The sequence below is a fragment of the Panthera leo genome, chromosome E2, assembly GCF_018350215.1.
Source record: "Panthera leo isolate Ple1 chromosome E2, P.leo_Ple1_pat1.1, whole genome shotgun sequence".
In the NCBI taxonomy this organism is placed as follows: domain Eukaryota; kingdom Metazoa; phylum Chordata; class Mammalia; order Carnivora; family Felidae; genus Panthera; species Panthera leo.
The window spans coordinates 34,050,233-34,077,013 of NC_056693.1; the positions used below are offsets into that span (position 1 = coordinate 34,050,233).

A 26,781-nucleotide genomic window follows, 5' to 3' on the forward strand; every position below is an offset into this window, starting at 1 on the left:
TGTAATTAAGAGTTACGTGACGGTGGGCTCTCTCAAAATATCCTACTTCCTGTACTCTTGTGATGATGGGAGGTGAGGTCTGGCCCCCAGGCTGAGATGAAGTGAGGTGACTGGCGCAGCTTGACCCTGCTGGTAGCCTCAGGAGGAGGACTGCCTGCTCCCAGGCTACTAGCTGACCGCGAGTAACTGAAAACGCAGAAAGCGAGAACGTGGATAAGGGGAGCCTACGGACTACTGGAGTTACATCCTAATTATCCCCGGGTTTTTGCAAAAGGACCCAGGGGTGCCCAGAAATGCCCTCCCCTCAGCCTACTTACTATCCAAAGCATGTTACTCTGTGGCAGCAGAAACATAAGCTCGGTCAGGAGGACTTCCTCTCTGGGGTCTGCCGCCGGCCCTCCGGATCCAGCCTGTTATTCGCGTTGATGACTTGATCTCTGAACTGCGCACTTTCAAGGCAGGGGACAGGATGGCAGTCTCGCCTTCAGCAAGGTGACTTTGATGTGCCTAAAGCTGGGATGACTGGCTTAGTGTTAAAAGGACACCATTCTGAGAATGGGGGGGGGGGTCTATTAAATCTGTCAGGACAGCTGGCATGAAGGGGAACTATCCCTGGCAAAGAAAGCAAGCAGGAAGGTACTCAGGTGGCCTCAAGTCAGAGTAGCAGCTGGGGGTGCTAAGTCCAGAACCGGATTTTGAACCTCCCAGTACAACATTTAGCTGCGGCTTCCTGGGCTGTATAAGCGTCTACAACCATGATTACCCAACATCTTTTCCAAATAGGTTCTTCCAGCTTTATTTTTGTAAAAAACAACAAAAAAAACCCCAAAGAGAACCAAGTCACCAAGCACGGGACAACTTACCAGGCAAGGTCTTGAGTCCCTCCCTCCTCCATGTCCCATGTGCCTAATCAACAGCGTCCGGGAAGCAGGTGGCACGGTTAGCTTTTCCCAGAGGGGATATTACAAACAAGGGCTTGGGTACCGGACGGAAACCTGGCCAGGTTTTTAATCACTGAGAAGTTGCTTCTCAGTGCTTCTCAGACCGATTGCTTTAAATAACTGGTATGTTTGAAATGCAGGAAAAGGACGACCATGCTGTCAGAAATCCTAACCCTCTTTCCACAGATGACTCCCTAGAAGCCACCTGTTGGCTTGAGGGAGGGAGGGTCAGGTCAGAATTGTGGTTGAAGGAATGAGGCCGGTTTCAGAGACCTCGCTCTGCAGTCCCAGGGCAAAGACTAAGGTAAATACGCACGGCTTGTTAGGCTTATTCTACGGTGGGCCAGCGGCTACAGGTCTGGAGTCCTCGTTAGTGTATTTAGTGTTGGTGAGAAGACTGGGCTCCAGCCTTGGACACTGGAGTCTTCTAAAGACAAAGCAGAGAGTCCCGCGTCCCCCGTCACCTTCCACTAAATACGGGGGACGGGCAGGTGGTGTCAGCCATGGGCCTCTCTCCAGCCCAGGCGCTTGCCGACTTGGGCCAAACCAGAGGAAGGATCCCGATTCCGTAGGAGCGCTGGGTGAGCCCGGGTCTGAGGAGCAGAGCGGAGCAAGCGTAGTCCCTCCAGGCCGACTCCACAAAGGGCTCAGGCCTCGGGCTTGCAGGCCGCCTCGGGCTTGCAGGCCGCCCCGCGCTGTGACCCAGCTGTGACCCAGCTGCAGCCTTCGGCCCCAAGGTGGGCCATGACACAGGTGGCCTAGGCGTAGCCGCCAGCCATCTGACTGGTGGCTGCGTTGCTGCCCACGCCCCGCCAGGCCTGGAAGCTGAAGAAAGCGCTCACTCCGTAGGCAATCATCACTAAACATGCAAAGAACTGAAAGGAAGAAGACACCAAAGCTGAGTTGGTGTGCGCTGTGGCACTGGGGGGTAGGGTGACAGGGATCCGAGTGCCAGACAGACCGCCTCAGACCCACAGTCAGCAAAACCTTGAGCAACACCCTTCCATTAACCAGAACAAGTTGCTCTGGCACCCGCACCAACTCCAACTTAGCCATACTCTCCTACAGCAAGTGTCTGTGGGGGTGCCGATGGGTGCCAGGTTCTGGGGCTGCCGACATTACATTCTCGCGGGGGAATCTATTAAGAACCACACAGGCAAGGTATGTCAGACTGTGATGAGGGCGACTGGATGATGTGCTAAGAGTGACCGAGGGGTAGGAGCTAGTTCACACACACATCAGGGATTTCGTTTTAAAAAGACAACATTGTGATTCCAGGGAATCTTCTGGAATCGGTTCATAGGTGCCCTACGCTAGCACCGGTGGCCATTTCCAGAAGCTCCGTGTCTCTACCACGGATTTCAAAACCATCTTCTTCCTGGTCTAACTCCTGCCCTACCCTGGACTTCCCCTAGGTGTGCTCACCTCTCTGAGCCTCAGTTTCCTTGTCTGTCCACAGGGACTACCAGTCCCTGTCCTCCTCACTGTGGGAGTCAAAGGGTCCTGTGAGGAAAGGTCTGTGTGGAGCCCCGTGGAGTCAGGCAGGACAGGTGTGGCGGGGGTCACTGGTATTTCACTGGCTACCTCACGGGGAGCCCGAGTTTGGCCTTTCTGAGAGACCCTGTAAATCCCCCCAAATGGTTTAAGCCAAAAGGTTTTGCAAATGCCCCTTTCAAGAAGGGCCGACAGTTTTTAACAGGTCCTCCCAGGGGGCATATGACTGTCAATCAGTATGGAACACCCAGGTTAACAACAAAGTTCAACGGTTAACCCAGAACTTCATTTACTACCACAAAGTACTTCCCGAGCATTCTGGTTCCTCAAGGTTTTACTGTTAATTATGGAAGACTGAAAGCTCAGCTTCCCTGAACCCCTGAGATGATAACCCTAGCGGTGGTGGATGCTGGCCTCAGTCCAGAGAGTGGTGGGAGTCCTGGGGCATAGACTCGGTCTGGCCCGTCTCCCCTGTAACTAACTGCCAAGGACACCCCGGGGAACCATACTCACAGAGGCAGCCGCACGCTGGTTATACGGCCGGGTGCCCTTCAGGGACGTCAGCTCGACGGCGGCAGAGCAGGTGATGAAGGCCGTGATGTAGAGAACGGTGGCGCCCACGTTAAATATCATTAACTGGGGGGCGGGGGGAGGGGAGAACAGGCTTAAGACAGCAGACTCTTCCAGGAAGCGTGGAACCTCTTGGTTCCCAACGGCACCTGCCTTTAGTATCCAGGACCGGGGCTGGGGCTCAAGGAAGGGGAGGGAGACCTGGGTCTTTGCCACTAGAAGGGAAGTCCACATGGGGTCAGGCCGGTGGCCATCTGAGCTGGGAACGTAAACACACCTAAGGCTCAGCGGGGAGGGGACACGATGGGGAGGCCCGAAGTGATCTGGTCAGGAGCAGCGGCGGTCCCAAGAGGCAAAACCCATTGCCAATGGCAGGAGATTGAACCAAGGCCTGCTAAAGAGCACCAGCTAAAGAACTCCAGGGCCACGCTCTTCCATGTTGGCTCAGCGCAAGCTCGGCCCTCCCTCTTGGCACTGCAGGCCTTGGTCCTGAGGCTGGGCCTGGGAGCACCTCACATCCCTCTCTACCCCGGTGGGAGGAATCTATGTCTGCCTTTTGGCCACATCTTCGGCTCAAGGCCCCCCAGGGTCAGGACCCCGCAGGGTTCTGGACCAGACTGACAGGGAGGACCCTCGGCTGACATTCAGGCTGAGTCCCATTTCCCCTGTGCTTGGCCCCTGGAGGCAGTAAATAGTCTTAGCAGACAATGCAAACTGGGGGCGCTCAGGCATGTCTGGTTCAACCTATAGATTTTTTTTTTAAAACTACCAACATTCTAGGAGCACCTGGGTGGCTCAGCGGGTTAAGTGTCCGACTCTTGATTTCGCTCAGGTCATGATCTCACACATGGGGCTCTGTGTTGACAGATCAGAGCCTACTTGGTATTCTCTCTCTCTCTCTCTCTCTCTCTCTCTCTCTCTGCTCCCCCCACCCCCTCGTTTGCTGGCTCATTTGCTCGCTCACTCTCAAAATAATAAACATTTAGAAAAAATAAAGGTTATTTTCAATAAATAAAAATCACCAACATTCTAAAATCAGATTTCATATGAAAACCTGAAGATTTCATATAAAACTTTCGATCCTAAAATATCAAGAGTTGGCACCAGGGGGCCTGCACTCCCGCTAACAGTAGGAACTAGGAGAGGTGGCTCCCTATGGCATCCCTACAGGTGGATGCGGGGTCTCCGGAACCCCTCCTGATCTACTTCACTCACTCATCTTGCCCGGGCCCTGTAGGGTGCTGGTGGCCCCTGTCCCAGACAATGACCATCTGGCGATCCCTATCCAATCTTCTCTGGATGCAGTCAAGCCTTCCCTGCCCTATCTGCTAATGGGCCCAGGAAAGGAGCCTCCTTCCATCAACAGCTGGGGCTAGAGCCCCAATCAGGGACACTGAGGCCTCGCCATCTCGGGAGATCTTTCTTCAAGGCTCCTGGGACACAGAGCAAGGGCTGGATCCCAGCCAGGAAGTCCGGCCACCCCTCCTCATCCCAGGATCTTCCCTCCAAGCCCAGTGCCCGCCACGAACACTGCCTGGCTCCTGCCAGTGATGTCAAGATCTAACAAACCCGGTCTGTCTTGAGGATGACTCACGTTTCCTCGGTTTAAAAAGTCATTGAATTCCAAACAATGCCGCCTAGTCCCAGCCTCGCTTGTCTTACAATCATGTGCCTCTCTTGCCTCGCAGCAGAGCTGAAAGCCTCAGACCCCAGCTGCAGGGGTTTTCCGGGTCAGAGAAAAAAGCCCAGCAGCTCTCTGTGTGTCTGGCCGGGGTCCTTCCTATGGACGCTCTCAGCTCTGTGTCCTGAGGAGACTGGCCCGGACGAACCTGGGACACCACCCTCTCCCAGGCTGTGAGGGCCTCGTCCCGGGTAATTCCGGACAGCTCAGCCCAGCCTCCAGACACAGGGCTGCCAGAGTCCAACAGACCCTTGGCAACACGGGAATCCCCACTGCCCCCCAAAAAGGAAAAATACTTTCAAGATCCCAAATGGCCTCTGGGCTCTCCATTCAAGAGCTCCTCGCTTCTACTCCCTCCCACGGAGAAAGCCAAACCTGTGTCCTCCCTGGTTTGTGGCCATCGATCTTCCCTCCCCCACTCGGCCCTGCAGGCTGGCTGAGGGCCAGCCCCCACGAGCCACTCCTCACTAGGGAAGGTCCTACCGTCACAGTGCCTCCCCGAGGCAGAGGGGTCAGCCTGGAAGCACCCCCGCCCCCCCCCCCCCCCCCCGGCTCCCACCCAGACTCACCACCAGTGGCCAGGGCACCATGTACAACTTCATGTGCAGCTGAAACAGGTAGAGGATGAAGAAGACAATTGTCACCAGCCAGAGGAAGACAGCAACGAACATGACCCAGCCGTAGGCTGGGTACAGGTGGTACGGGGTATCGGCAATCAGGGCCCACACCAGCAGCCCCAGCACCTGGAGGGACGAGACAGGGCCAGAGTCCCCCAGAACCCCCACCGCTCTGGCTGGAGGCCACAGGGCTCCCTCTGCAGGACACATTTCTCATTTAGTCGAGAAAAATATTTATCTGGCTCCTACTGTATACCACCATGTACCAAATCCTCAGGTGAAATGTTAACATACCGTGGGACACCTTCCCTGCTCCTCCAGTCTGGGTTCTAGAACGTTCTTTTGTGCTCACATGGCCCCCCTGGGCACCTACCACCCAGGACTGGGATACTGTTTCCTTCCCAGCCTTTGAGTTCCCTGGGGGCAGGCCAATGACTGTCTCACCCATAGCTGCACCCTGGCAGCCAGTACCTGGGCTCAGTAAAAGCTGCTGAAAGGTGAAGTCGCCATCCTTGAGGGATGGACACAGTCCAACTTCCAGAGGTGGGAAAACCCACAGCCTGTGCTGTCCTTCCACCCAGGGCCTCAGGGTGACTTCCACGTGACACCCTACCAAGCCCTTCCCACCTTCTCTGACTCTCCTAACTGCCTCTCTATACAGGTGCTACCATCCCCAGTTTCTCAGGGAGAAACTGAGTCTCGCACCATTCCCACATGGCAGGGTGGGCTCCAATATCCCTGCAGTGTGTGAAGCAGCTAACAGCATGGACCTTGCATGCCGTTTAAAACCACTACCTGGTTTTAAACCCTGCTCCCTTCCCAGCTGTGTGACCTTGGGCAAGTTCACGACCTCTCTGTGCTTTGGTCACCCGATCTGTAAAATGAGTATAGTGACCATACCTACCTCACAGGGCTACATCAAGGACCCGTAAGTTCACGTATATAAATGGGTACAACAGACGTTTGCTTTTATTATTCCCCGCTGGATACACTGCCCTCCGGGCCACGGGGAATTCTGCGCAGACAGGCTGATACCGGCTTGGGGAACTTGGCAGCGTGGGACTGAGCAACGGGCTTGCTCTGAGGCACGGCCCAGGAGGCTCAGGAGAGCCCACAAGCAACACCTCACATGTAGCCATCCCCGCCTCCTCCATACCTCTCCTACCCTCTTCCTTGCTGCCCAAGACCCCTAGGCTGAGGCGTCCTCCCTTGTCCCCAAGGGCATTCTTTGGAATCTCTGGAGCTAGGCATGACTCAGGTCTGGCTGCTGAGGCAGGGAGGGTCTACCATGGGGCTTTGGAGAAAGGCTCCTCTGCTGATGAAGATGCACAGAGAGAGCTGCCCTCTTTTTCCTTGGGTGGCACCCAGGCACGTGGCAGCAGGCCTCGCAGTGACCTTGCCACAGCCTGAGAATGAGCAGACCGTCGGCTGGATCCCAGAGAAGCGCCTCAGAAGCAAGATCCACCTCTAGCCACTGGTCTCAGAGACAAAAAGTGCCCCCCTCCCGCCCCCCAGGCCAAAAGCTCCTCTGCCGGCCAGTGCTGGGCACCTGCTAGGCACCCCCACCAAAGTACCCCTGCCAAGGACCAAAAGGGAGGTTTCAGTACCCATCCCCCTACACTTGGGGGGCTGGGCAAGAACAGCCTTAGGTGAGTGGGCCCGGAGTCCGGCAACCCCTAGAGCGACCTGTGACCTTCCCTTCTCGTCCTCCTGCCGCTCGGGCACAAGAGGCTGGGGAAGGGTGTGGTTGATTGGCGTCCCTCCCACAGCACCGCTGGAAAGTGGGAGGTGGAGCCCCAGGCCTGGAAGCCAACAGCTAGGGGTCAATCCTGCCCATGCTGTGGGACACCGGGCGAGCACCTTTCCCTCTCTGTGCGGCTCCCGGGGCAACTCCAGTCCGTCCACCAGAATGCAGGCCCCGTGAGGAATCCAGGTTTGGTCACTGCTGCATCTCCGGTGCTCAACAGTGCCTGGCATATACCTGCTCAATACCTATGTGCTCGGAGCTAACGGGCCTCAGTTTCCTTACCCGTGAAGTAGGAGTCAGACACCTGCCCTGCACAGGTGCTGTGTACTAAAAGAGGAAGCAGGTGTGAGTCAGTGAATGTGCTGCGGGCCTTGCCCCCCCCCTCCACCCGGGGAGAGATCTCAGCCCAGGGCGGGAGGCGGGAAAGGCATCCACTCCTCCTCTCCAGAGCCCTGCGCCTGTTCCCCGTCACCCAGTGGGGTGGGTCCGCAGGGACACCACCCATACTGCACCACGCCAGCCTCAGCTGCCCCATCGGAGATGGGCAGGCCCACTTTGCAGGTGAGGAAGGTGGGACAGGTGGCAGGGCTTTGCCCACAGGCACACAAACTGGGCACAGAGCCGCTCCCAGTGAGGCCCGTGAGCCAGGTTGTCTCAGCCCATCGCCCCCACCTTCTACCACCCATCCTCAGCATGCCCTGCTCAAAACAGACACGTCAGGGGGGCAGAAACACCCTCCCCCCCCCCCACCCCCAGAGTTGGGTGAGCTCCCTGCTCCGAAGGAGAACCAACCCTCCTAAAGCAGCAGGACCCTCCCAGGTGAGAATTCGGCACATCAGGGACAAAAAATGATCTTAAAGTAGGGTCCTTACAGGCCTCCATGCCATTGTGCTGCAGGTTCCAACTACCTAAAAGGAAGTTGAAAACGCAGTGCAATGAAAATCAAGAAAAGACCAATTCCAGGGGCGCTTGGGTGGCTCAGTCAGTTAAGCGTCCAACCTCGGCTCAGGTCATGATCTCACGGTCTGTGAGTTCAAGTGATGCACTGGGCTGTCACCGCAGAGCCTGCTTTGGATCCTGTCTCCCTCTCTCTCTCCCTCTCAAAAGTAAGGAAATACTAAAAAGGAAGGAAGGAAGGAAGGAAGGAAGGAAGGAAGGAAGGAAGGAAGGAAGGAAGGAAGGTAGGAAGGGAGGGACCAATTCGGTCTACCCTAATGTACACCTATGAATTATCAGTATTATTACTCCTGGATTTGATCGCAATAACCACTTAATGCTCTCCAGCTCGGTGCCGCACGGGCCTCTGGAAAGCACCTCCCCTTTTATTCCACCGTTTCCCTGTAACCCCCTCACCAGTTGGTACTATTTATTTTCCCCATTTTCCAAACAGAAGCTCAGAGGGAAATGAGCCTGTGGTCACCCATGATCACCTGTGGGTAAAGGGCAGGGCAGAAGTTGAACCCAGATCTGTCCTTCTCTGGAACCCAGGCTGCTGATGGTTACTTAGTGTTGTGTGAAAAATGAGGACACTTGAGCTGTCTCCTGGCTCTGCCCTGCCCTCCAGCCCTGGTTTCCAGACCAGCAAGCACAGCCTCGGAGAGATGAGCTGCTAGATAAGCAGCAGGAATTTCTGGTGTCCCTCCTGGCTGCGCCCCGCTGGCCCCGTGCCCTGGGAGCTGCCGCCTCGGTTTCTGCCTCAGACAAGGAAAAGTCCACTTCTCCATCTGAACCAGACAGACTGGTTTTTCCCGTCCGCTCTCCCCCAAGAATCCAAACGGGGCACCCCAGGCCAGGGCCTCAGGGAGACCCCACTCAGGACAGGGCACAGCCCCACATCTGCTGACCCCTCTGTCAGCCTGAGCAGCCCTCCTGCTGTGGACCCACACTTTAGCGGGAAGAAGGGGTCGGAGGGCTTGTCCTATGGTCCTATAGGTCCTATAGGAGAGTAAACACCACTTTTCAGAAGGAGGGGGACAGCGGTAGGTAGCTGAGGGCAGAGAGCAGGAAGCCGCCTGTCTCCAGGGCCTTACCCGGGCCCCTCTGTCCACGACAGTCACCTTGCAGCTCTGGTGCCCTGAGCACAGGCCTCGGCACGTGCGTCTCGCTGAGATCATTCATTCAACCAATATCGAAGTGGCCTTTACCTCCAGGTCCCTGTCTCTTGCCTACACATTCATCATCTGCCCCCGTGTTTCTCTGTGAGAAACAGACACACAAACACAGAACCAAACCTTATCCCCTCGCTCCTTTAATGCATCCCTTGCAACATCTCCTTCGGGCAAGCACTATAGATAAAGAGAACTGTCTGGAAATCTTGAAGGTGCAGGCCTTTTTTTTAATCCCCCTGAGAAAAAAATCTAAAGACTTCAGATCCGAGATTTTTCTCTTTAAATGAGGACTGTCAAAAAGGACACATTCACGCATTCCCCAGGACCTTTGCACCTACAAAAGAATTTCTAAACAATTGAAGAACAGCGACATTTTTGTTAAAATCACCTGCAAAGAGGAGAGATTCATCACAAATGCCAGACAGAAAGGCGTTCCTTGATTAGGATGGGCCCTGATCCAGTGACTGGTGTCCTTATAAAAAGAAGGAAAACGGACAGAGATACACAGAAGTAGAAAGCCATGTGAAGATGGAGACAGAGACCAGAGTGCTATGTCCCCAAGCCAAGGAACACGACTGCTGGCAACCACCAGAAACTAGGAGACAGGTAGGGAACAGGTTCTCCTTCAGAGCCTCCAGAAGGAACCCACTATGCCCACACATTGATTTTGGACATCTAGCCTCCAGAACTGCGAGACAATAAATTTGTTTGAAGCCACCCAGTTTATCGGTATTTTCTACAGCCCTAGGAAACCAGTATGTCTTTCTGAGCAACTTTTGACTGCAGATGAATGTCATGATCTGACCTGTGTAACACCGGCATCAGTTTTGACGGAAGGCTGGCCTATTAATTCACTGGGTTCGAGCTCTGGCCCTGCCAACTTCCTAGCTGCGTGACCTAGGGCAAGTTGCTGAACCTCTCTGTGCCGCAGTGTCCTCACCTTCAAAAGGTGCCTACCTCATAGGGTAGTTCTGAGATTAAATAAATATATGTAAGGTACTCAGATCAATACCCAACATGGGTTTACCACTCAATACATGTTCTACTGTAATTATCAGTCTGAGGTTGGAATATGGGTTTTCCAATCCATTCTCTGCCTGGTTCCTGAGGTAGTAACAATGTGTGCAGTTCCTTGGGGGGGGGGGGGGGGGGGGGAGTCGGGGAGGCCTCCCTCAGGTAAAGAATGTGTCTAACCTTAAGCACCATATCTAACCTTAAGCACCAGGCACCGTGTATTAAGTGATAAGCGTGTGCCCCACCCGTCTTTCAGATAAGGCAGCTGGGCTTATCTGGAGAGGAGGCCCCAGAATGTCATGCGGCCCAGCTCAGTTCTAGAACACCTCCTGGAAGTGTACTCTCTGTTCCTCACAGGTTGAAGGGCCCTGGGCAGAACACTTCAGCCCTTAGACCTCAGTCTTCCCCTTAGTACAACAGGAACAGAGAAGGTCTGCTTAGTGTTCCCCAAGGCTCCCTTCAGTCTGGGCCTGGCACTCCTCAATGCACACCCCCTCCCCCCCAGGGGGACCCAAAGCCCTCTCCTCCTCCCCCCCGCCCCCCCCCAGTACGGGAGGGACTCCAGCAGCCCAGCACTAAGCTAAGTCCTCTCCCACCCAGGGACAGTCACCCCCACTCTCCTAACCCTCTCCACTTCTGGGCCAGGTCAGACCCTTGTGGATTTGCTGTGTAGCCTTGGGAGAGTCACCTAACCTTTCTGGTCTATTTCCTCATTTGACATGTGAGACAGCTGGGCAGGCACACCTATCCTGATCACCTCGCAGGCGTGTCATTGCAGGTAAAGGAAAAAGTTAACAGCTGTAGGAGTCCGGAGTGACTTCGGGGGCTGTCAGACTGTTCCATCCCCCAGAGTGAGGGAGCCACGAGGAGGGACAGCACCTCAGAGCCTGGAGTCTGACACTGGGGACTCAAACTCAGCCAAGGCAGGCAGGTCACAGAAATGGCCAAGGTGGGTCAGGTGGGGACTGCGGAGCTGAGAGCAGCCTGCTGGCACCTGGGGGAATGCAGCCCAGGGTTCCAGGACTTCCAATTTTCCAAGAGACACTAAACATCTGAATTTCTATGTGAAATTTTCAGCTTCTTAAACGTTGACAATAAACCCAAAGGTTTTGGAGACGATATGAGGATGGGGCCCACCCAAGAGCCCCCAGGACTCCCTTCTCCCCACTGCACCATCCAGGGAACTGAGGTCCAGGGGCAACATGAGCCCGTCCGGGGTTCCCCCTCACAGGGACACATCTGGGCAGCTGAGGACACTCAGAACTTGGCCTGGCCAGGCCCAGTCTCCACCCCCGCCCTGGCCCTTCTCCCTACAGTGAAAGGGACTTTATGGGGACAAAAAGCCACCCATTGTGTCACAGGAGACAAAGGCGCAGGGGACAGAGGCTCCGGGTGCCTGAACTGGCCACAACAACCCCACGCACCACCCCCGCCCGGTGCAGAGGAGGCGGGCTTGGGGGTTAGGCTCCGCGGAATTCCCGCTCTGTATACTCTGAGCGCTCGCTGTATACACTGTATACCTGAGCACTCAGGGGCCCTGGGGCCACCTCCCGGCTCCACCAGGCCTGGCACCGTGTTTACCTCCTCTCAGCCTCCCTTTCACTGGAAAGCGGGCACGGGAGAGCCATTCGGTCACTGAACAAAGTCTCCTGAAGGCCGGCTGTGCGCCAGGCTCCCTTACGGACCCTGGGAAAGAAACACAGAGCCTGCCACCAGAATCTGCGCACGCAGCACGTGGCTCTCCCACCCCGGGCTGTGGCAGGGAGCACGGGGACGGGAATACTGGCCCAGGGTCTGGCTCACCCAGAGGCAAGGCTTTCCAAATGCGGCTTTTGTCACATTACTTGTTATTCTTCAGTCTTGAGTCTCGGAACTGAAAATTTTAAATCCCAGAGGTGGAAGAGGTTTCTGCACACCCACCCCAGTGGCCCAGCTGCCCCTAGAGCCCCCTACCTCCAGTGCCTGTCAAGGAGCCCGCTGCTACCCTGTTACTTTGTGGTCTCCCTCAGAGTTTTAGAAAAATCTTCCCAATGACTGCCTCCTGCTTATCCCCGGGCCAGTTCCCATTCTCCACTCTGGGGCCAGACAGCCCATTTCACAGATGAAGAAACCAAGCCCTTAGAAGATCTGGACCTGGCCCAAGGTCTCACACAGTAGGGGGTGGGGCCTGGACAGTTCTGTGGCCCACCAGCTGGAGACGCCCAGAGGAGGACGGGTCTCCATATTACGGGGTGGGGGGGAGACCAGGGCAGAGAAGGGGCAGGGCAGACCTTGAACCCTGGGGCAGAAGGGATGACAGAAGCTTATGTACTTAGCACCCTGGGGGGCCTGGCACCACAAACAGGTCCCAGTCCCGCCAGTGACCCTCCAGAGAGAGCTGGCTGTCGGGAGCATATGGAACTTCACTAAACCCATGCAGCCTGGCCCCACCTGATGGGGAACAAGGTGGTACAGAGAGCCTGAACTGAAGGTCATCCATACTCCCTGACCCTCCTTCCTCAGACACTGGCTCTGGTCCTGACTCTAGAACTGTTGTGGGTGACAACCCACAAGCCCTGCCCCATCTTAACTTCAAGGAGGGACAGGTGACTCCATCTGGCCAGCCTCATATAGGGTGGCAGATCATCTGATGTGTGACTCCCTCACCCCCAAATGAAAGCTAGAATGACCTAGAACAGGCCCAGGTCTATCGCCTAGCAGCTTGAATGCTGAGCCCTACATGACCTTCGGCCCTTGCCTTCGTGCCCTAATCTCCCTATGAGACCCTGGGGTGCCACCCTGGCCTCTCCCCCTTGGGCAAACAGGACAGGCCAACCCAGACCAACAGCAAAGGGCTTGTTAGTATCGAGGGCTGAGCTCACTGGGCTACCAAGAAAAATAGTTCACCCCTCCCTGCCCACCATACAGGTTCCTGGTGGCCATGGGGACCAGGGCGGCACCCCGGTGGCTCCCCTAGACTTTCTATGAACAGGAGATCAGGGCCCGGTCCTCACTGAATCCCGCCACACAAACAACTCACCAGCTGTCAAGGGCTGACCAACACCTGACCCTGCCACACGGACAGAAACAGCAACCATCCACCAGAGTGGACGGCTTTGCAGGCTGCTTCCATTTATACCTGGTTAAGGAGACCACCCCAGGTCACCCAGCCAGTAACCCGGAATTCAGGGCTACTGCTTGCTGCTGTGTGTTCATGGGAAAGTGTCTTCCCCAATCTGAGCCTGAGGGGCCTTCAAGTGCCACCTTTGTAGTTTTTGCCATACCCACAAACTACCTGTACTACTTTTGGACTCTGTATTTTCATTTAAAGGTTTGTCAATACGTTATTTCATTTATTTTTTAAATACATAAACTGATTTTTTAAATCCTAATCTGTAGGACACGGGAGGCAGTAAAAGGGTGTTTTTGACCTGTCTCCCTCCTCCCCTGAGACTCCACTTCTTCCCCAGGGGCAACAGAGAGTGGTTTCTTATGCATCTCTCCAGAGATCATGTGCACGAGCACGCACACACTCTTTGGACAGGTGTCTGGCTACAGTCTCCCTATTTCTCCCATACAAACAACAGTATTTTCTTAAAATGTTTTTATCTTTGAGAGAGACAGAGACAGAGCACAAGTGGGGGAGGAATAAAGAGAGATGGGGAGACGCAGAATCCAGAGCAGGCTCCAGGCTCTGAGTTGTCAGCACAGAGCCCGACGCGGGGCTCGAACTCACGGACTGTGAGATCATGACCTGAGCCGAAGTTGAATGCTTAACCGACTGAGCCACCCACGCGCCCCAAGTGGTAGTATTCTACACACAAAATTTTGCACCTTGCTTTTTTCACTTAACCGTACAGCCTGGAGGCTGTTGGCCATCACATACAGAGCTGCCTTATTGTTTTCTCCAAGGGGTAAGACATTATCTTTTTACTAGCTGCATGGTACGCCATTGTACAAATGTATAACAATTTACTGTAATAGCGTCCAATGCATTTCAATTAAAAATAAACAAACTGGAGGGGTGGTGCCTGGGTGGGTCAGTCGGTTGAGCGACTGACTCTTGACTTCGGCTCAGTTCGTGTGATCAAGCCCCATAGTGGGCTCTGTGTTGACAATGCAGAGCCTGCTTGGGATTCTCTCTCTGCCCCTCCCCTGCTGGCTCATTCTCTCTCTCTCTCTCTCTCTCTCAAAAACAAAGAAACATTTATTATTTTTTTTAAATGCTTATTTGAGACAGAGAGAGACAGGGCATGAACGGGGGAGGGTCAGAGAGAGAGGGAGACACAGAATCCAAAGCAGGCTCCAGGCTCCGAGCTGTCAGCACAGAGCCCAACGCGGGGCTCGAACTCACGGACCGCGAGGTCATGACCTGAGCTGAAGTCGGCCGCTCAGCCAACTGAGCCACCCAGGCACCCCACAAAATAAACAAACATTTATAAAAATATATATATAGAAGTCTGTGTGGCATAAAAAAAAAAAACAAAAAACAAAACACCATGACCAAAATCAAAAACAAAACTAGGAAAAAGATGTTTGCAAGTCATCTGAAGCTCCTAGCAATTGAAAGACAGACTTACAACTTTATAGAACAGAGGAAGTATACAAACAGACAACGATATATAAACAACTCTTAAACATGCTTTTAGGGGCGCCTGGGTGGCTCGGTCAGTTGAGCGTCCAACGTCAGCTCAGGTCATGATCTCACAGTTCGTGAGTTCGAGCCCCGCGTCGGGCTCGGAGCCCGGAGCCTGCTTCCGATTCTGTGTCTCCCTCTCTCTCTCCGCCCCTCCCCCGCTCACACTGTCTCTGTCTCTCTCTCACAAATAAAGAAACATTAAAAAAAAAATTTAAAAAGCAAACCATGTTTTTTTAAAGGTCAACCTCACTCATAAGAGAAATGCAAACGCTACTTACTGCCCGTGCTACCCTGACCTATCAGACGGAAGCAGGTGCTAATTCACCAGGCTGGTGACCCCTACGGAGGGCGTGTGGCAATCTCTCTCAAAATCACACACACATACCCTGAGCCAGCAGTCCTACTTCTGGAAATGTACTGTACAGACGCACTCAGGGGCTCGCGTGAGATCATTCCTTGCGACAACGTGTGCAGCAGCAAGAGTGGAAACGCCACATGTCTGTCCACAAAGGAACGGGGCCACTCAAGTCACACAATGGAACGCTGCAAAGCCCAAAGACCAATGTGATTGTGCTCCACACGCGGAGACGAAAAGACTGCCAAGACACATTTTTGAGTGGAAAAGGCGAAGTGCGGAAGGATGTGGAGAGACCGTATCCCTTGGGTAATGTGGGGAGAGGTGTGCCACATGTGCGTTTCTCTCCTTAAAGAGAAAGTCTGAGAAACAAGGCAGCTGGGAAACAAGAGTGGGGGGTGGACAGGGCAACTCGAAACCAGGAAGGGACAGAGATTTGTCACCGTGCTCTTGCCCAGGCTATTTTACTCTGAACCGCAGTAAATATATTACCTATTAAAGAATGAAGAACATAAAGGATCAGAAAAAGAAACACAGTGCAGTGTGTGCTGACATAGAACATCCCCAAGGGTGTTGCCAGGCGGGGTGGGCACACACACCCAGTGTTCCCATCTGTGGTTTTTAAGCGAGGACACGGTTATGTGTAGAAGGCTTCGACTCAGCGGGGACTACGCCTTCGCACAGGTGGCTGCCTCGGGGGACGCGTCCGGGATGAGAGAGACGAGGCTTTCATTAATTACCCTTTGCGTTGTTTGAATGTTTTGCCATATGCCTGTATAACTTTCTCAATACAACAGTTTTGAAAGACATACTATTTGTTAGAGAAAGTGTGAGCAGGGGAGGGGGGCAGAAGGTGAGAGAGAATCTTAAGCAGGTTCCACGCTCAGTGCACGGCCGGACGCGGGGCTTGATCCCAAGACCCTGGCATCACGAATGAGCTGAAATCAACAGTCCGACGCTTAACCGACTGGGCCACCCCTTAAATGGGCCCCTCGACAGAGAAACAGTGACACTAGGGCAGACCCTGAAACCGTTAACAGGGAGGGACACAGCTCGGTATGACAGAGAGGATCTTAGGTGCCTGGCGTGTAAGAAAAGCAAAGTGCTGGACAAAGGATACAGAATAAAAGCATCCATGTTTTTTTTACAATGTACAGGAAAAAGAACCAGAAACACCCAACAGTGGTCCCCTTGAGGAGAGGGGCAGGTGATCCAGGAACAACTTTGGCCTTCTGTGTTATAAGTTTTGACATTTTAAGGAGAGTGTGCTCACATATTTACTGCGAATACTCAACTCCCTCCTGGCAGGACCAAATGGGCGTGTGGGTGGAGCTAACAATACAAAGCCCTGGTTTCCTCTGGACACAGGAGGCAGAAGAGGAGCTCGCAGGGCCTGGAACGCTGCACCAAGGAGGCTAAACCCCCAAGTCTCAGTGCTCAGGAAAGAGGAAAGCCCCGGGAGGCCCCGGCACTGCAATTCCAATGTGGCTGACCTCTGCACGCACTTCTGAGACCCCAACCACCTCACCCGGGCAGCCTCCTCCCCTCCTCCTGGGGGAGAGAGGTAACTTGCAGGTAACTTGCCCTGCCCCCCGCCTGGAGAGGAACGAAGTGCCTGCGGGGGGGCTGGGGACAGAGCCAAGATCACCTTAAGGAAGAACTTTCTAACACTCCCAAATACGCAAGGATGGAGCAGGCAGCCTTGAGAGGAACTGAGCTCCCCGTCCCTGGAAGCATACAAGCTCGAGGGACCTCTGGAAGCAAGCATAAGAACCCTACGATTCTATGGGTTTGTGAATCCTAACTGCCCTTCATTCCAAAACACGCTGCACCAAGCCCTTTACAGCATCATCTTTCGTATTCCTCCCTATCTCACCATCACTCTTTTACCGACAAGGACACGAAGGCTCGCTCCCCCCAGTACTCTGCAAGACCCATGGATCACAGTGATCTAGTGACAGGTGAAGCTTCTGAGAGCTGTTCATTCACCTGCAAAAAGGAAGGACAGAAGGTACCAAATACTGACAGCCCTGTTGCCACAGTCTATTTATCTGGGCTTCTGCGCCTGAGGCCTCAGGGATGCCTTCTGACTGCTGGACTTTTACACAACCTGTTCTGAGGTTCATCTGTTCGGAACCTCCTTCTTACTACTCCCTTCCTTGTAACTAAACCCTTCAGGGCCCACTTCTGTCAGGAAGCCTTCCCTAGTGGCCCTGGCCCCTGATGAGTCTCCCTTCCTGAAGTTCCTTTCCTTCTGCTCCAAAGGACACCAGAAACCTCCACCCCCCCACCCCACCAAAAAAAAAAAAAAAAAAAAAAGAAAGCGAAAAAAACAAAAAAAACCAAACACAAAACAGGAGGCTAGAGCCAAGCTTCGGATTCCCAGATCTGAGTGCAAATTCTGACTGTGACACTCTACCAGGTGTGACCTTATACAAGTTCCTCACCAGTAAACCCAGGTAGGATCATCTTTTCCCCCAGGGCCACAAGTACCAGCTGACCACACGTTGCACAACTTTCCTGCCACATCCTAGCCACACAAAGATTGGCAGCATCAAAGCCTCCAGTTCTTTCTGGAACTCTTTATGACCAAGAGTTATCTCTAGATCAAACTCGTCTGCTTGCTTTTTAGATGCTACCTTCATAAATGCATCATGTTTCCCCCTTTGCCTAGGCCGCTAGGAAACTCAACAAAGAATCAACAGCCTTCAGGGCATGACCTTGTGGTTCCTGAGTTTGAGCCCTATGTAGGATTCAGCGGCTTCCCACTCTCTCCTCTCTCTGCTCCTCCCCCACTCGCCCGTTCTCTCTCTCTCAAAATAACCTTAAAAAATAATTTAAAAGAATCAACAACCTTAAACTTGCTATAGATTCCTAGTACAGTGATCTCTTTTTAGCTCTCTTTAAATCAACCCTTCCCCCTCCAACACACACACACACACACACACACACACCCCAACTTCAAGAAATATATTACTTTAGAGGTGCCTGGGTGGCTCAGTTGGTTGGGCGAGCTACTCCTGATTTTGGCTCAGGTCATGACCTCATAGTTCGTGAATTCACGCCCTGTATCGGGCTTCTCACTGACAGTGTAGAGTCTGCTTGGGATTCTCTCATTCTCTCCCTCTCTCTAAATAAACAAACAAGCTTTAAAAAAAAAAAGCAATGTATTACTTTAACTTTTCTGCTGTACATGGCTTAATATCACATTCCATTTAAATTCTTTCTGGACCCAGATGTGGGGGTGATAAATCAGTGAACAGTGAGGTTCTTCAGGGCACATTTAATACCAAAAAGCACATCTCCTTCCCAAGGAGCTGGGGCCTTTCTGCCCACCCCTCCTCCCTCCTCCCACCATTTCTAGAAAACATCACCAAATCCTTTGGGAAATAAAGGAGAATTAGCTTTCATCTCCCACTTACTGTCTCCTCCATGCAGCCTTCCCTGATCCGTGCACAAAACGTTCATCCTCTGGGCACCTCCCTCACAGACTAAGAGCTCCTGGAGAGCAGGCAGGTGTCAGGGATGACCTCCATCACTCCCTCAAAAGCACCACACCTGTCACCTGTGGGAGCACAGCTGACCGTGGTAGTTAAGAACATGAGCCAGAAAAGTCTGACCACCCAGGGCTTAGATCCCAGCTCTCTCACTCTGTGAGATCTTGGACAAATAACTAACCTCTGAGCCTCAGCTTACTCACCTGTAAAATGGGGAGAATAAGAGGACAGAATGCCCTTGCCAAAGAACCTGGAGCATGGTTCGCACCTGACTGGTGGGAGCTTTCATGGCTTCCCAGCAGATGGCGGTGCCTGTTAGGTGGAACCAGGAAGCCATCCATTGAAACTGTCTTTTGTGGCCAAAGAAACAGCTCAGGAAACAGCTTCTCCCACAAGTGGATTGGTTAAGGCACTAAAAGGTGCAGGTCTTCAGAACTCTGATGAGAGACCCTCATCCCCCCCCACCTCCAGGGGCAAAGGCACTTCCGGGAGGGCAAAGGAAGGCCACCCCACTCACACCCAGTCCCTAGGAGTCCGGAGACCTAAGTGCCAAGCTTCCCCACAGGCCTCTACACTCTACGTAGACCTCAGTGTTGATATCTGTGCAAGGGGCCCAGATGCTCAGGGCGGGGCTGCTGGGCCCACAGGGACCCCCAAATCAGAAATAGCCTCCTGCAGAGGAATCGACCGGGGATCTGGCAGGGACAGCAGGGCCCTCTTATGTGCTCAACCCCAGCTCTCTGTTCAAATGCAAAAGATGCCAGACAACCAGGATCACGGCCTAGGGTTCCAGCCCACCAGCCTCTGCAGAGCCCCGTAGAGATCTCCCCGTTGTTGCAAACTCCGCTGAGGCTGCCAGCTGAACAGGGTTCCCATCTCCCGCGGTGGTACTCGAGGCCCTCAGCTTCCAACCTCCTCAGAAAAAGGGCTTTAACTCCAGCTTCACCAACCGGATTCCTACTCCCCCCAACTTCCTCTCCACTCACCCATCCCCAAGCCCTGCTCACACAGCACCCCACACTCTGAACCCCCTTTCCTTCGCTCTGCCACAGAGTTCAGTGAAGTCCCACTCAAAAGCTCCCTCTCCGAATTCATCCCCCCTCTCCTCTGCCCCCAGGGCCCGAGGCTCCCACCCAGGAGGAGCACGGCTCCTGAGAGGTGCTTTCTACCAGCCGACTTCAATCAGCCCCCAACCCGACCTCCTACCCACCTTCCAGAATCTCCCAAACAACTGAGAGAAGATTACAAATGTAGATTTCTGGGCTGCACTTCCTGAGATTCAAATTCCAATTCCACATTTCTTCCGGGGTGGGGATCAAGAATCTACATTTTAAACAAACCCCTCCAAGAGTCTGAGACTGGGATGGAGGAGGGGGCCCCAGGGAGAGATTTGTGAAGTTCTAAAACAGAGCCAGCACTGACCCAGGTGCAGATGGAGGCGGGCAGACACCTGGGCGGGGGAAATCTCCGACCACCTAGACTTCCAGCCTGGCAGTCAAGCTAGGACCCGGCAGGAGGGGACGGCGGGAGATGCCCTAAAAGAAAATGGATCCTGGCCCACCTCCAGTTCCACCCTAGTCCTCTGAAAACGGACCCTCAGTTGGTGGGGAAGCTTCCCACAAGGGCAGCCACCCGGCTTCCTGACTGCCACCTGAGGGTACTATGGGCCTGAACTGATGTGTGGAGGAGTGGGGCGTCCCCACCGGTCTGTCTCTCCCGGGGTGTGCACAGGGTCGGGGAGGCATCCGAGCCTTGCCTCTAGCTTCCCACAAATCCCTCCCGCCTGCATCGGGCGGGGTATCTCGGCCCCACGGGACCGGCCAAACCGGCTGGAACCTGGTGGGGCACCCAGTGGAAGCCAGAAAAGCCCGGCTCTCGCGCGGGAGCCCCCAGGGCCGCGTCTAAATGTACGCGCCGGAACGGATGTGCCCTCTTGATTAGACAAGGAGTGTTCTGGGGAGTGACTACGCGGAGCCACTCGGAGGGGACTTTGCCTCACTCCAGCCGGGTGCCCTGGAGGGCTGGGGCCACGTCCTGGCAAAGGCAGAGACTGAGAAAGACAGTTGTGCGCAGCGATTGTGCGTCTGTGAGCGCTCCTTTGGTTGGCCTCCAGTGACCACCTTAGGGCTCGACGGGCGTGCGAGAGCGGGCCCCCGAACGCGGGTGCTTGCAGGGTCTGCAACGGGGAGGTCTCGAGGCGAGAGGCCTCCAGGGTGGTCTCGGGGGCGTGCGTCCCGGAGGCGCCCCGGGATAGGCACCGCGCGTCGCGGCCCACGGGAGCCGAAGGTGACGGTGTACTAGGAGCAAACCAGGCAGCCCCCGGAGCCCCGACTCCTCCCGTCCCGGCCGCCCCCGACCCCGCGGGCCCGCGCGCGCTCACCAGCTGCAGCAGCATGAGCGCACCGAGGCTGGAGCGCACGAAGCCCAGGTCCGGGCGCAGCGCGGAGACCGAAGTGCCGGCGCCCTGCGCGGGGCTGCTGGTCCGCGTGCTCACTTTCGACGGGAACTCGGCCATGGCGGCTCCGCTAGCCTCCTGACGTCGCTCCAGCCGCCGCCGCCGCCCCTCCCGCCGCGAGTGCCCGCAGCCGCGCCGCTCTCCCCGGGGGCTCCGGCTCCGGCGCTCCGCGCAGTGCAGGGGCGGGGAGCCGCGAGCCCTCAGGTGCTGTCGAGCTGCGGCCCCGCCCCCGCCGCGGGACCCGCCCCTTTAACGCTTCGCTCCCCGCTGGCCGCCCCCACCCACCCCGCGCCGTTCGAGGCCGCGTCCCACTTTCCAGACGGGGACACCGAGGCCGCGGCCGATGAGATGGGTCTCTGCCACAACCAGCCTGGACGGCGGCTCCTTTCTCTAGCGAGGAAAGCCGCCTGCCGGGACTCGCCCTCACCCTCGCCGCAGCCTTGACCGCTGCTCCGCGCCCTCCTAGCCCGTCACTTCCAAGCCCAGGGTAAACTCGGCTGGCAGAGCGCAGTGCTACAGGCCCTCTCCTGGATGCCTCCAGGGCGCTGGGTGCCCTTCTCTCTGAGCTCTCTCCTTAAGGCGGGGTCCGCCCCTCTGTGCAGCGCCGCCTAAGGAGTCCGGGAGACCTAGCACCCAGGAGGTGAGGGGCTGAGTAAACTGTGGCTGCACCTGACTCCACTGATGTGGTTTTCACTTCCGAACGCGCTAAGCAGTAACTTAGAAGATCGTTGAGCCTCGGTTTCCTCGTCTGTAATAGAGGGACTGTTGTGTAAAATAAATGAAGCCCCTGACATACCGTGATGGGGGGAAGCCACTCACAAGGTGGGAGACGATGTTGGAGTTAGGGTTTCATTGTTCCACCTGCACCCCGAAACACATGCGCGCATGCGCATACATAGACACACCCTTCGGGCCTTGGAAGCTTGTACAGATTATTTATCAACCAGTGTTTGCAGAACCCCTACTATATGTCAGGCCCTATCCCAGGCCCTGGGGATACAGCAGGTACAAGCCAGGCGAGGCTTCTCAGATCCCACTTTCTACTGGGGATGACAAGTAATGAACTGGGAAGAAAAAATGACTTCAGTGACAAATGCTGTGAGTAAAATAAAATAGGAGGATGTGACAGAGATGGCCAGGAGTCAATTTTTAGATAAACTAGGCACAGAAGACCTCTCAGAGAAGTGACATTTATGCAGAGAACTGAATCATCAGTATGGTCTGCCTTAGAGAAGGCCTGGGAGAACAACTTCGTTAGTGCAAAGGCCCTGGGCCTGGGGGAAGCTAGTTAGTTTGAAGAACAGAAAGATCCTTGGTGGGGCTGTGTGCAAAGTGAGCAAGGGGGAGATTTGACAGGTGGGCAGAGACCAGGTCCCATAGGGCTATTTAGATGATCAGAATAGCTTCCCGTGGCTGCCACCTGAACATGGTGGCTTAAAAAACAAACAAAAACAAAACAAAAACAAAACAAAACAGAAATGTATTCCCTTACAGTTCTAGAGGCCAGAAATCCGAAATCAGTTTCAGTGAGTCAAAATCAAGGTATCAGTAGGACAGCTGTTCCTCTGAAGACTCTAGAAGACTATCTTCCTTGTTCTTCTAGCTCTGGGTGGTGGCCTTGACCTTGACCTGTGACCTCATCTCCCCAATCTCTGCCCACCCAGGTAATCCAGATTACCTTCCATATCAAGAATCTAATCTGCAAAGACTCTTTTTCTTTAGACAGTAAATTTACAGATTCCAGGGATAGGATCTGCTATCTTTGGGTGGCCATTTATTCAGCCTACGCAATAATGGAGGGGAGAGGTTAACATTTTATTCTGAGGACTGGTGGGTTTCAGACAGGAGGGTGACGAGATCTGATGGCTAATATCTGATGGAAAATATCACTGGTGGATGATGACGGAACCACTGGGTGTCCAACCCCCTCTGCCACAATGCACCTGAGCCCCTCCTGCCCACCCCACACACACTCAGGAGATGAGGAGAGCTTCTTGGTAGCCACAGACTCAGAGACCAGCCTCTCTGCACACTGTAGGAGCCCAAGTGCAGAACACAGCTCTTGGGTAAACCCTTAATTTTACTATGACACGGGAAACAGTAAGATGATTGTTTCTGAGGCAGATTCTAGAACAGTAGAGTGTTTGGGTTTTGGTTTGGGTTTAGATTTTGCTTTTTTGGTTAATCCCACTTTCATTCCTTTCAAATGGCAACAAGCAAGACTCAATCACTGCATTGTTTTTTACTTTGACATTTTCTTCCAAACCAACTTCACTCGCCGCCCTCCCACCCCTCCGTCAGAAAAAGTGGGAAGGAAACTGCCACCCACCCAGAGTCTCCACTGGCGCCTTAGAAGGTCTGGGAAGGGGTTGGAGGAATGAGAGCCAGGGGTGAGGCCTAGAATGCCTGTCCTTTCCAAGGGTAGTCTCTGTCCCTGGGGTCTGAGCAGGCCATCTCCACACAGACCACCAGCAGTTCATGCCTTGTCTGAGTCCTCAGTTTTATAAAGACTCTCTACTCTGGCCAAGCACCTACTATGTGCTGGGCCTCCCTCCCTTGGGGTGGGATGAGGGCATGCTGGAGAGGCAGTGGAGATTCAGGCACTGGGCAGATGTTTAAGGTGTACCTTGCATGGGCTGGGCACTGAGGACAGAGCTGTGAGCCATCCAACCAGAAACCCTGCCCTCAGGAAGTCTGATGGGGGAGACAGACAATCTAGATATACAAACCCACAGATAAATTGATAGTTACCAGTTGTGATAACATTACTACAGGAAAAGAGCAGGACCCCATGGGAGAGAATAATTGAGGGTTGGAGAGTGTCAGGGAAAGTATAAACATTTAAGCAGAGATCTGAAGGATGAATAGGAATCAGGCAGAAAAAGAACATTCCAGGCAGAGAAAACCACCATATGTGCAAAGGCCCTGGGGCAGGAAAGACTTTGGGGTCTTTGAGGCGGGACAAAAGATTATGAGCTGAAGGGATTGGGGAGAGATGATGTTTAAGAGGCAGCCAGGGGCCAGACCACCTGGTTTTTAAACCCTCGGTAATAGAGTGGGTTTTATTATTTTAAAAAATAACGCCCTTTGGAGGGTAGTTATATCTTTCAGTTTGCAATTTTTAAAAATTTGCAGAAAGGTTCCCCTGGGGCTCATCCAGCAGCTTCCAGAAGCCAACTCTGGGAAGTTGCTGATTATAATCAGCAACTATTAATTGAACACTTTTCCATCCGACGCTATGCTTAGTGCAGTAGGGTTGGTTCGATTTCTTTACTTTTAATCACACAACTAATTCATTCATTGATCTTGTTGCACGGCACACACACGTCTCCAAAGCTGCACCTTCACCTCCAGTTAATCGCTGAGAAGACTTTGAGTATCTGGCATATCTTTCGTCTTCTTCTCTCGCTACCACATCGATGTGGGGGGAAAAGGCAAAACGGAAATGTAGATAAAAGTAAATTTCCTTATGGGGTGTCTGGGTGGCTCAGTCGGTGAGTGTCTGACTTCAGCTCAGGTCATGCTGTCACAGTTTGTGAGTTCAAGCCCTTGGAGCCTGGAACCTGCTTCCGATTCTGTGTCTCCCTCTCTCTGCCCCTCCCTTGCTCACGCTCTCTCTCTTTCTTTCTTTCTCTCCCAAAAATAAATAAACATTAAAAAAATTGAAATTAAATTTCCTTATAACCCGCAGCCCACTATAACGTTCCTCCAGGAACTCCTGCCAACCTTGGCTGGACTATAGCTAGGCCTCCAGGATCCTGTGGATCTTTAGCAAATGAGAACGCTTTTGGAAACTTCCCCAGGTCTTTACCTTCACCACCCCCGCCCCCCAAGCATATAATCGATAGCTCGTCAGGATCCCAGGGCATCGCCTCTTTCTGCCCCTGAGTCCTATCCCTGTGCTTTAATAAAACCACCTTTTTACATTGAAGACGTCTCAAGAATTCTTTCTTGGCGGTTGGCTCCGAACCCCAACATTTTCCACATTAACATAACGTGTAGAAATGTAAATACTTGCTTTGAGTGTCATTTAAAAAAATTTTTTTTTAATTTTTTTTAAACATTTATTCATCCTTCAGAGACAGAGAGAGGCAGAGCATGAGCAGGGGAGGGGGAGAGAGAGAGAGACACAGAATCCGAAGGAGGCTCCAGGCTCTGAGCTGTTTGTCAGCACAGAGCCCGATGTGGGGCTTGAACTCCCGAACTGCGAGACCATGACCTGAGCCGAAGTCGGACGCTCAACCGACCAAGCCACCCAGGCGCCCCTAAAAAATTTGTTTACCAAAAAATAAGTTTCTACTATATATATTGAAACTTGACTTGCACTTAACATCTTGGAAATTTCAATGTCACACGAAGACTGACCTTTTTACATGTCATGTAATATTGATAAAGTGGCTACTAATTCCCTGTCCCTTCCCCCCAATTGATAGGTGATTTCCAATAGCTCCTCATTACAAGAAATATTATATAAGCCTCCTTATTTACACATCTTTCCTCATATGTGAGATTTTCTATGGATCCAGTCTTCAAAGCAAAACCACTAGATTGAGGGTATTTACATTTTTTGATAGATACCGCCAAATTTTTGAAGATTCTACAAAAGACCATATTTGTTGACGCTCCTGTTAAGAGTGAGCTTGACTATTTGCCTAGCCCCCAATATGCGTGATGAGCATTTAAAAAAAAAAAAAAAAGTCTCTTGTTTCCATTGGCATTTTCTAATACTTAGCTAGTGGGGCTGGGTTCCTACTTAAGCCTACTGGCCATTCATATTTCTTTTTCCTTGAATTTAAGGTTTGAACCTTATGCCCTTGTGTAGTAAGGAATTTAAAATTTCCCGGGGGCACCTGGGTGGCTCAGATGATTAAGCTTTCCACTCTTGATTTCTGCTCAGGTCAGGATCTCAGGGTTCTGAGATCGAGTCCCGCATCGGGGGAGCTTGGAGTGTGCTTTAGATTCTCTCTCCCTTCCCCTTTGCCCATCCCCCCTCAACAAAAAAAAATAAATAAAAAATAAATAGATAAAATAAATTTGCCCAAAGAGAGGTCTGGTCTTTGCTCTTGGCTTCTGGGAGGTAATCTCTAAACCTCTGGAATGTCATGCCTGATAGAAATGTCCTTCTTTGTTTAGGGTGGGGTCTGGCCACACCACACATTCTAACAGTGTGGTTTAGGGTCAGGGAACTGGGTATCAGCTCATTTAGCTCTACCTGGAAAAGCTGGAAACTGAGATCAGCTATGCGGGAAGTCAGTCAACTGTGGCTCCATGATGAAGGGCCTACAAAGATTTGGGACACCGAGGTGGTGAGTGTACCTGATTGGTAATAGTTACACATCAGTGCTGAGGAAACAGTGCATGGAATCCGTGATTCCCTGGGGAGAGAACAATGGAAAGTCCATGTTTAGAACTTAAAAAGCACCCTTTTAAAAATTATACAAGTCATGGGTTTCAGTATATTCACTGTACTGAACCATTACTGCTCTTTAATTCCAGAGCAATTCCATCAGCCCTGTGTGCCCTCCCCTTGGCTGATTTTCATCTGTATCCTTTAGCGACAACAAACCGTAACTGAGCCTAGCCGTTTTCATTGCTTTCATCGCTTTCATTGCCTTCTAACTAATGAATTATTGAACCTGAGGGAGGTTTAGGGAACCCCCTGAGCCCTGCCGTTGTGTCCGAAG

General features: G+C 53.2%; 1 protein-coding gene across 1 annotated transcript; it reads right to left on the reverse strand.

Annotated features, from left to right (window-relative positions):
• Nucleotides 1-809: 809 nt before the first annotated feature.
• Nucleotides 810-21,261, reverse strand: LOC122208035 (plasmolipin). The gene is made up of 4 exons (XM_042918608.1): nt 21,023-21,261; nt 5,256-5,429; nt 2,949-3,071; nt 810-1,816 (listed from the first exon to the last, which is right to left on the reverse strand). Exons 1-4 carry the CDS (start codon nt 21,155-21,157, stop codon nt 1,700-1,702), a joined length of 549 nt encoding a protein of 182 aa, XP_042774542.1. The 5' UTR covers nt 21,158-21,261; the 3' UTR covers nt 810-1,699.
• Nucleotides 21,262-26,781: the final 5,520 nt, after the last annotated feature.

Bases quoted from the DNA above. Each gene is read 5' to 3' on its own strand.
- LOC122208035 (XM_042918608.1), bottom strand. From the start codon at position 21,157: ATGGCCGAGTTCCCGTCGAAAGTGAGCACGCGGACCAGCAGCCCCGCG. The intron at 5,430-21,022 runs GTGAGCGCGCGC...TCGTCCCTCCAG, and splicing joins CGCTCATGCTGCTGCAGCTG to GTGCTGGGGCTGCTGGTGTG. The intron at 3,072-5,255 runs GTGAGTCTGGGT...CCCGCCCCCCAG, and splicing joins TGGTGCCCTGGCCACTGGTG to TTAATGATATTTAACGTGGG.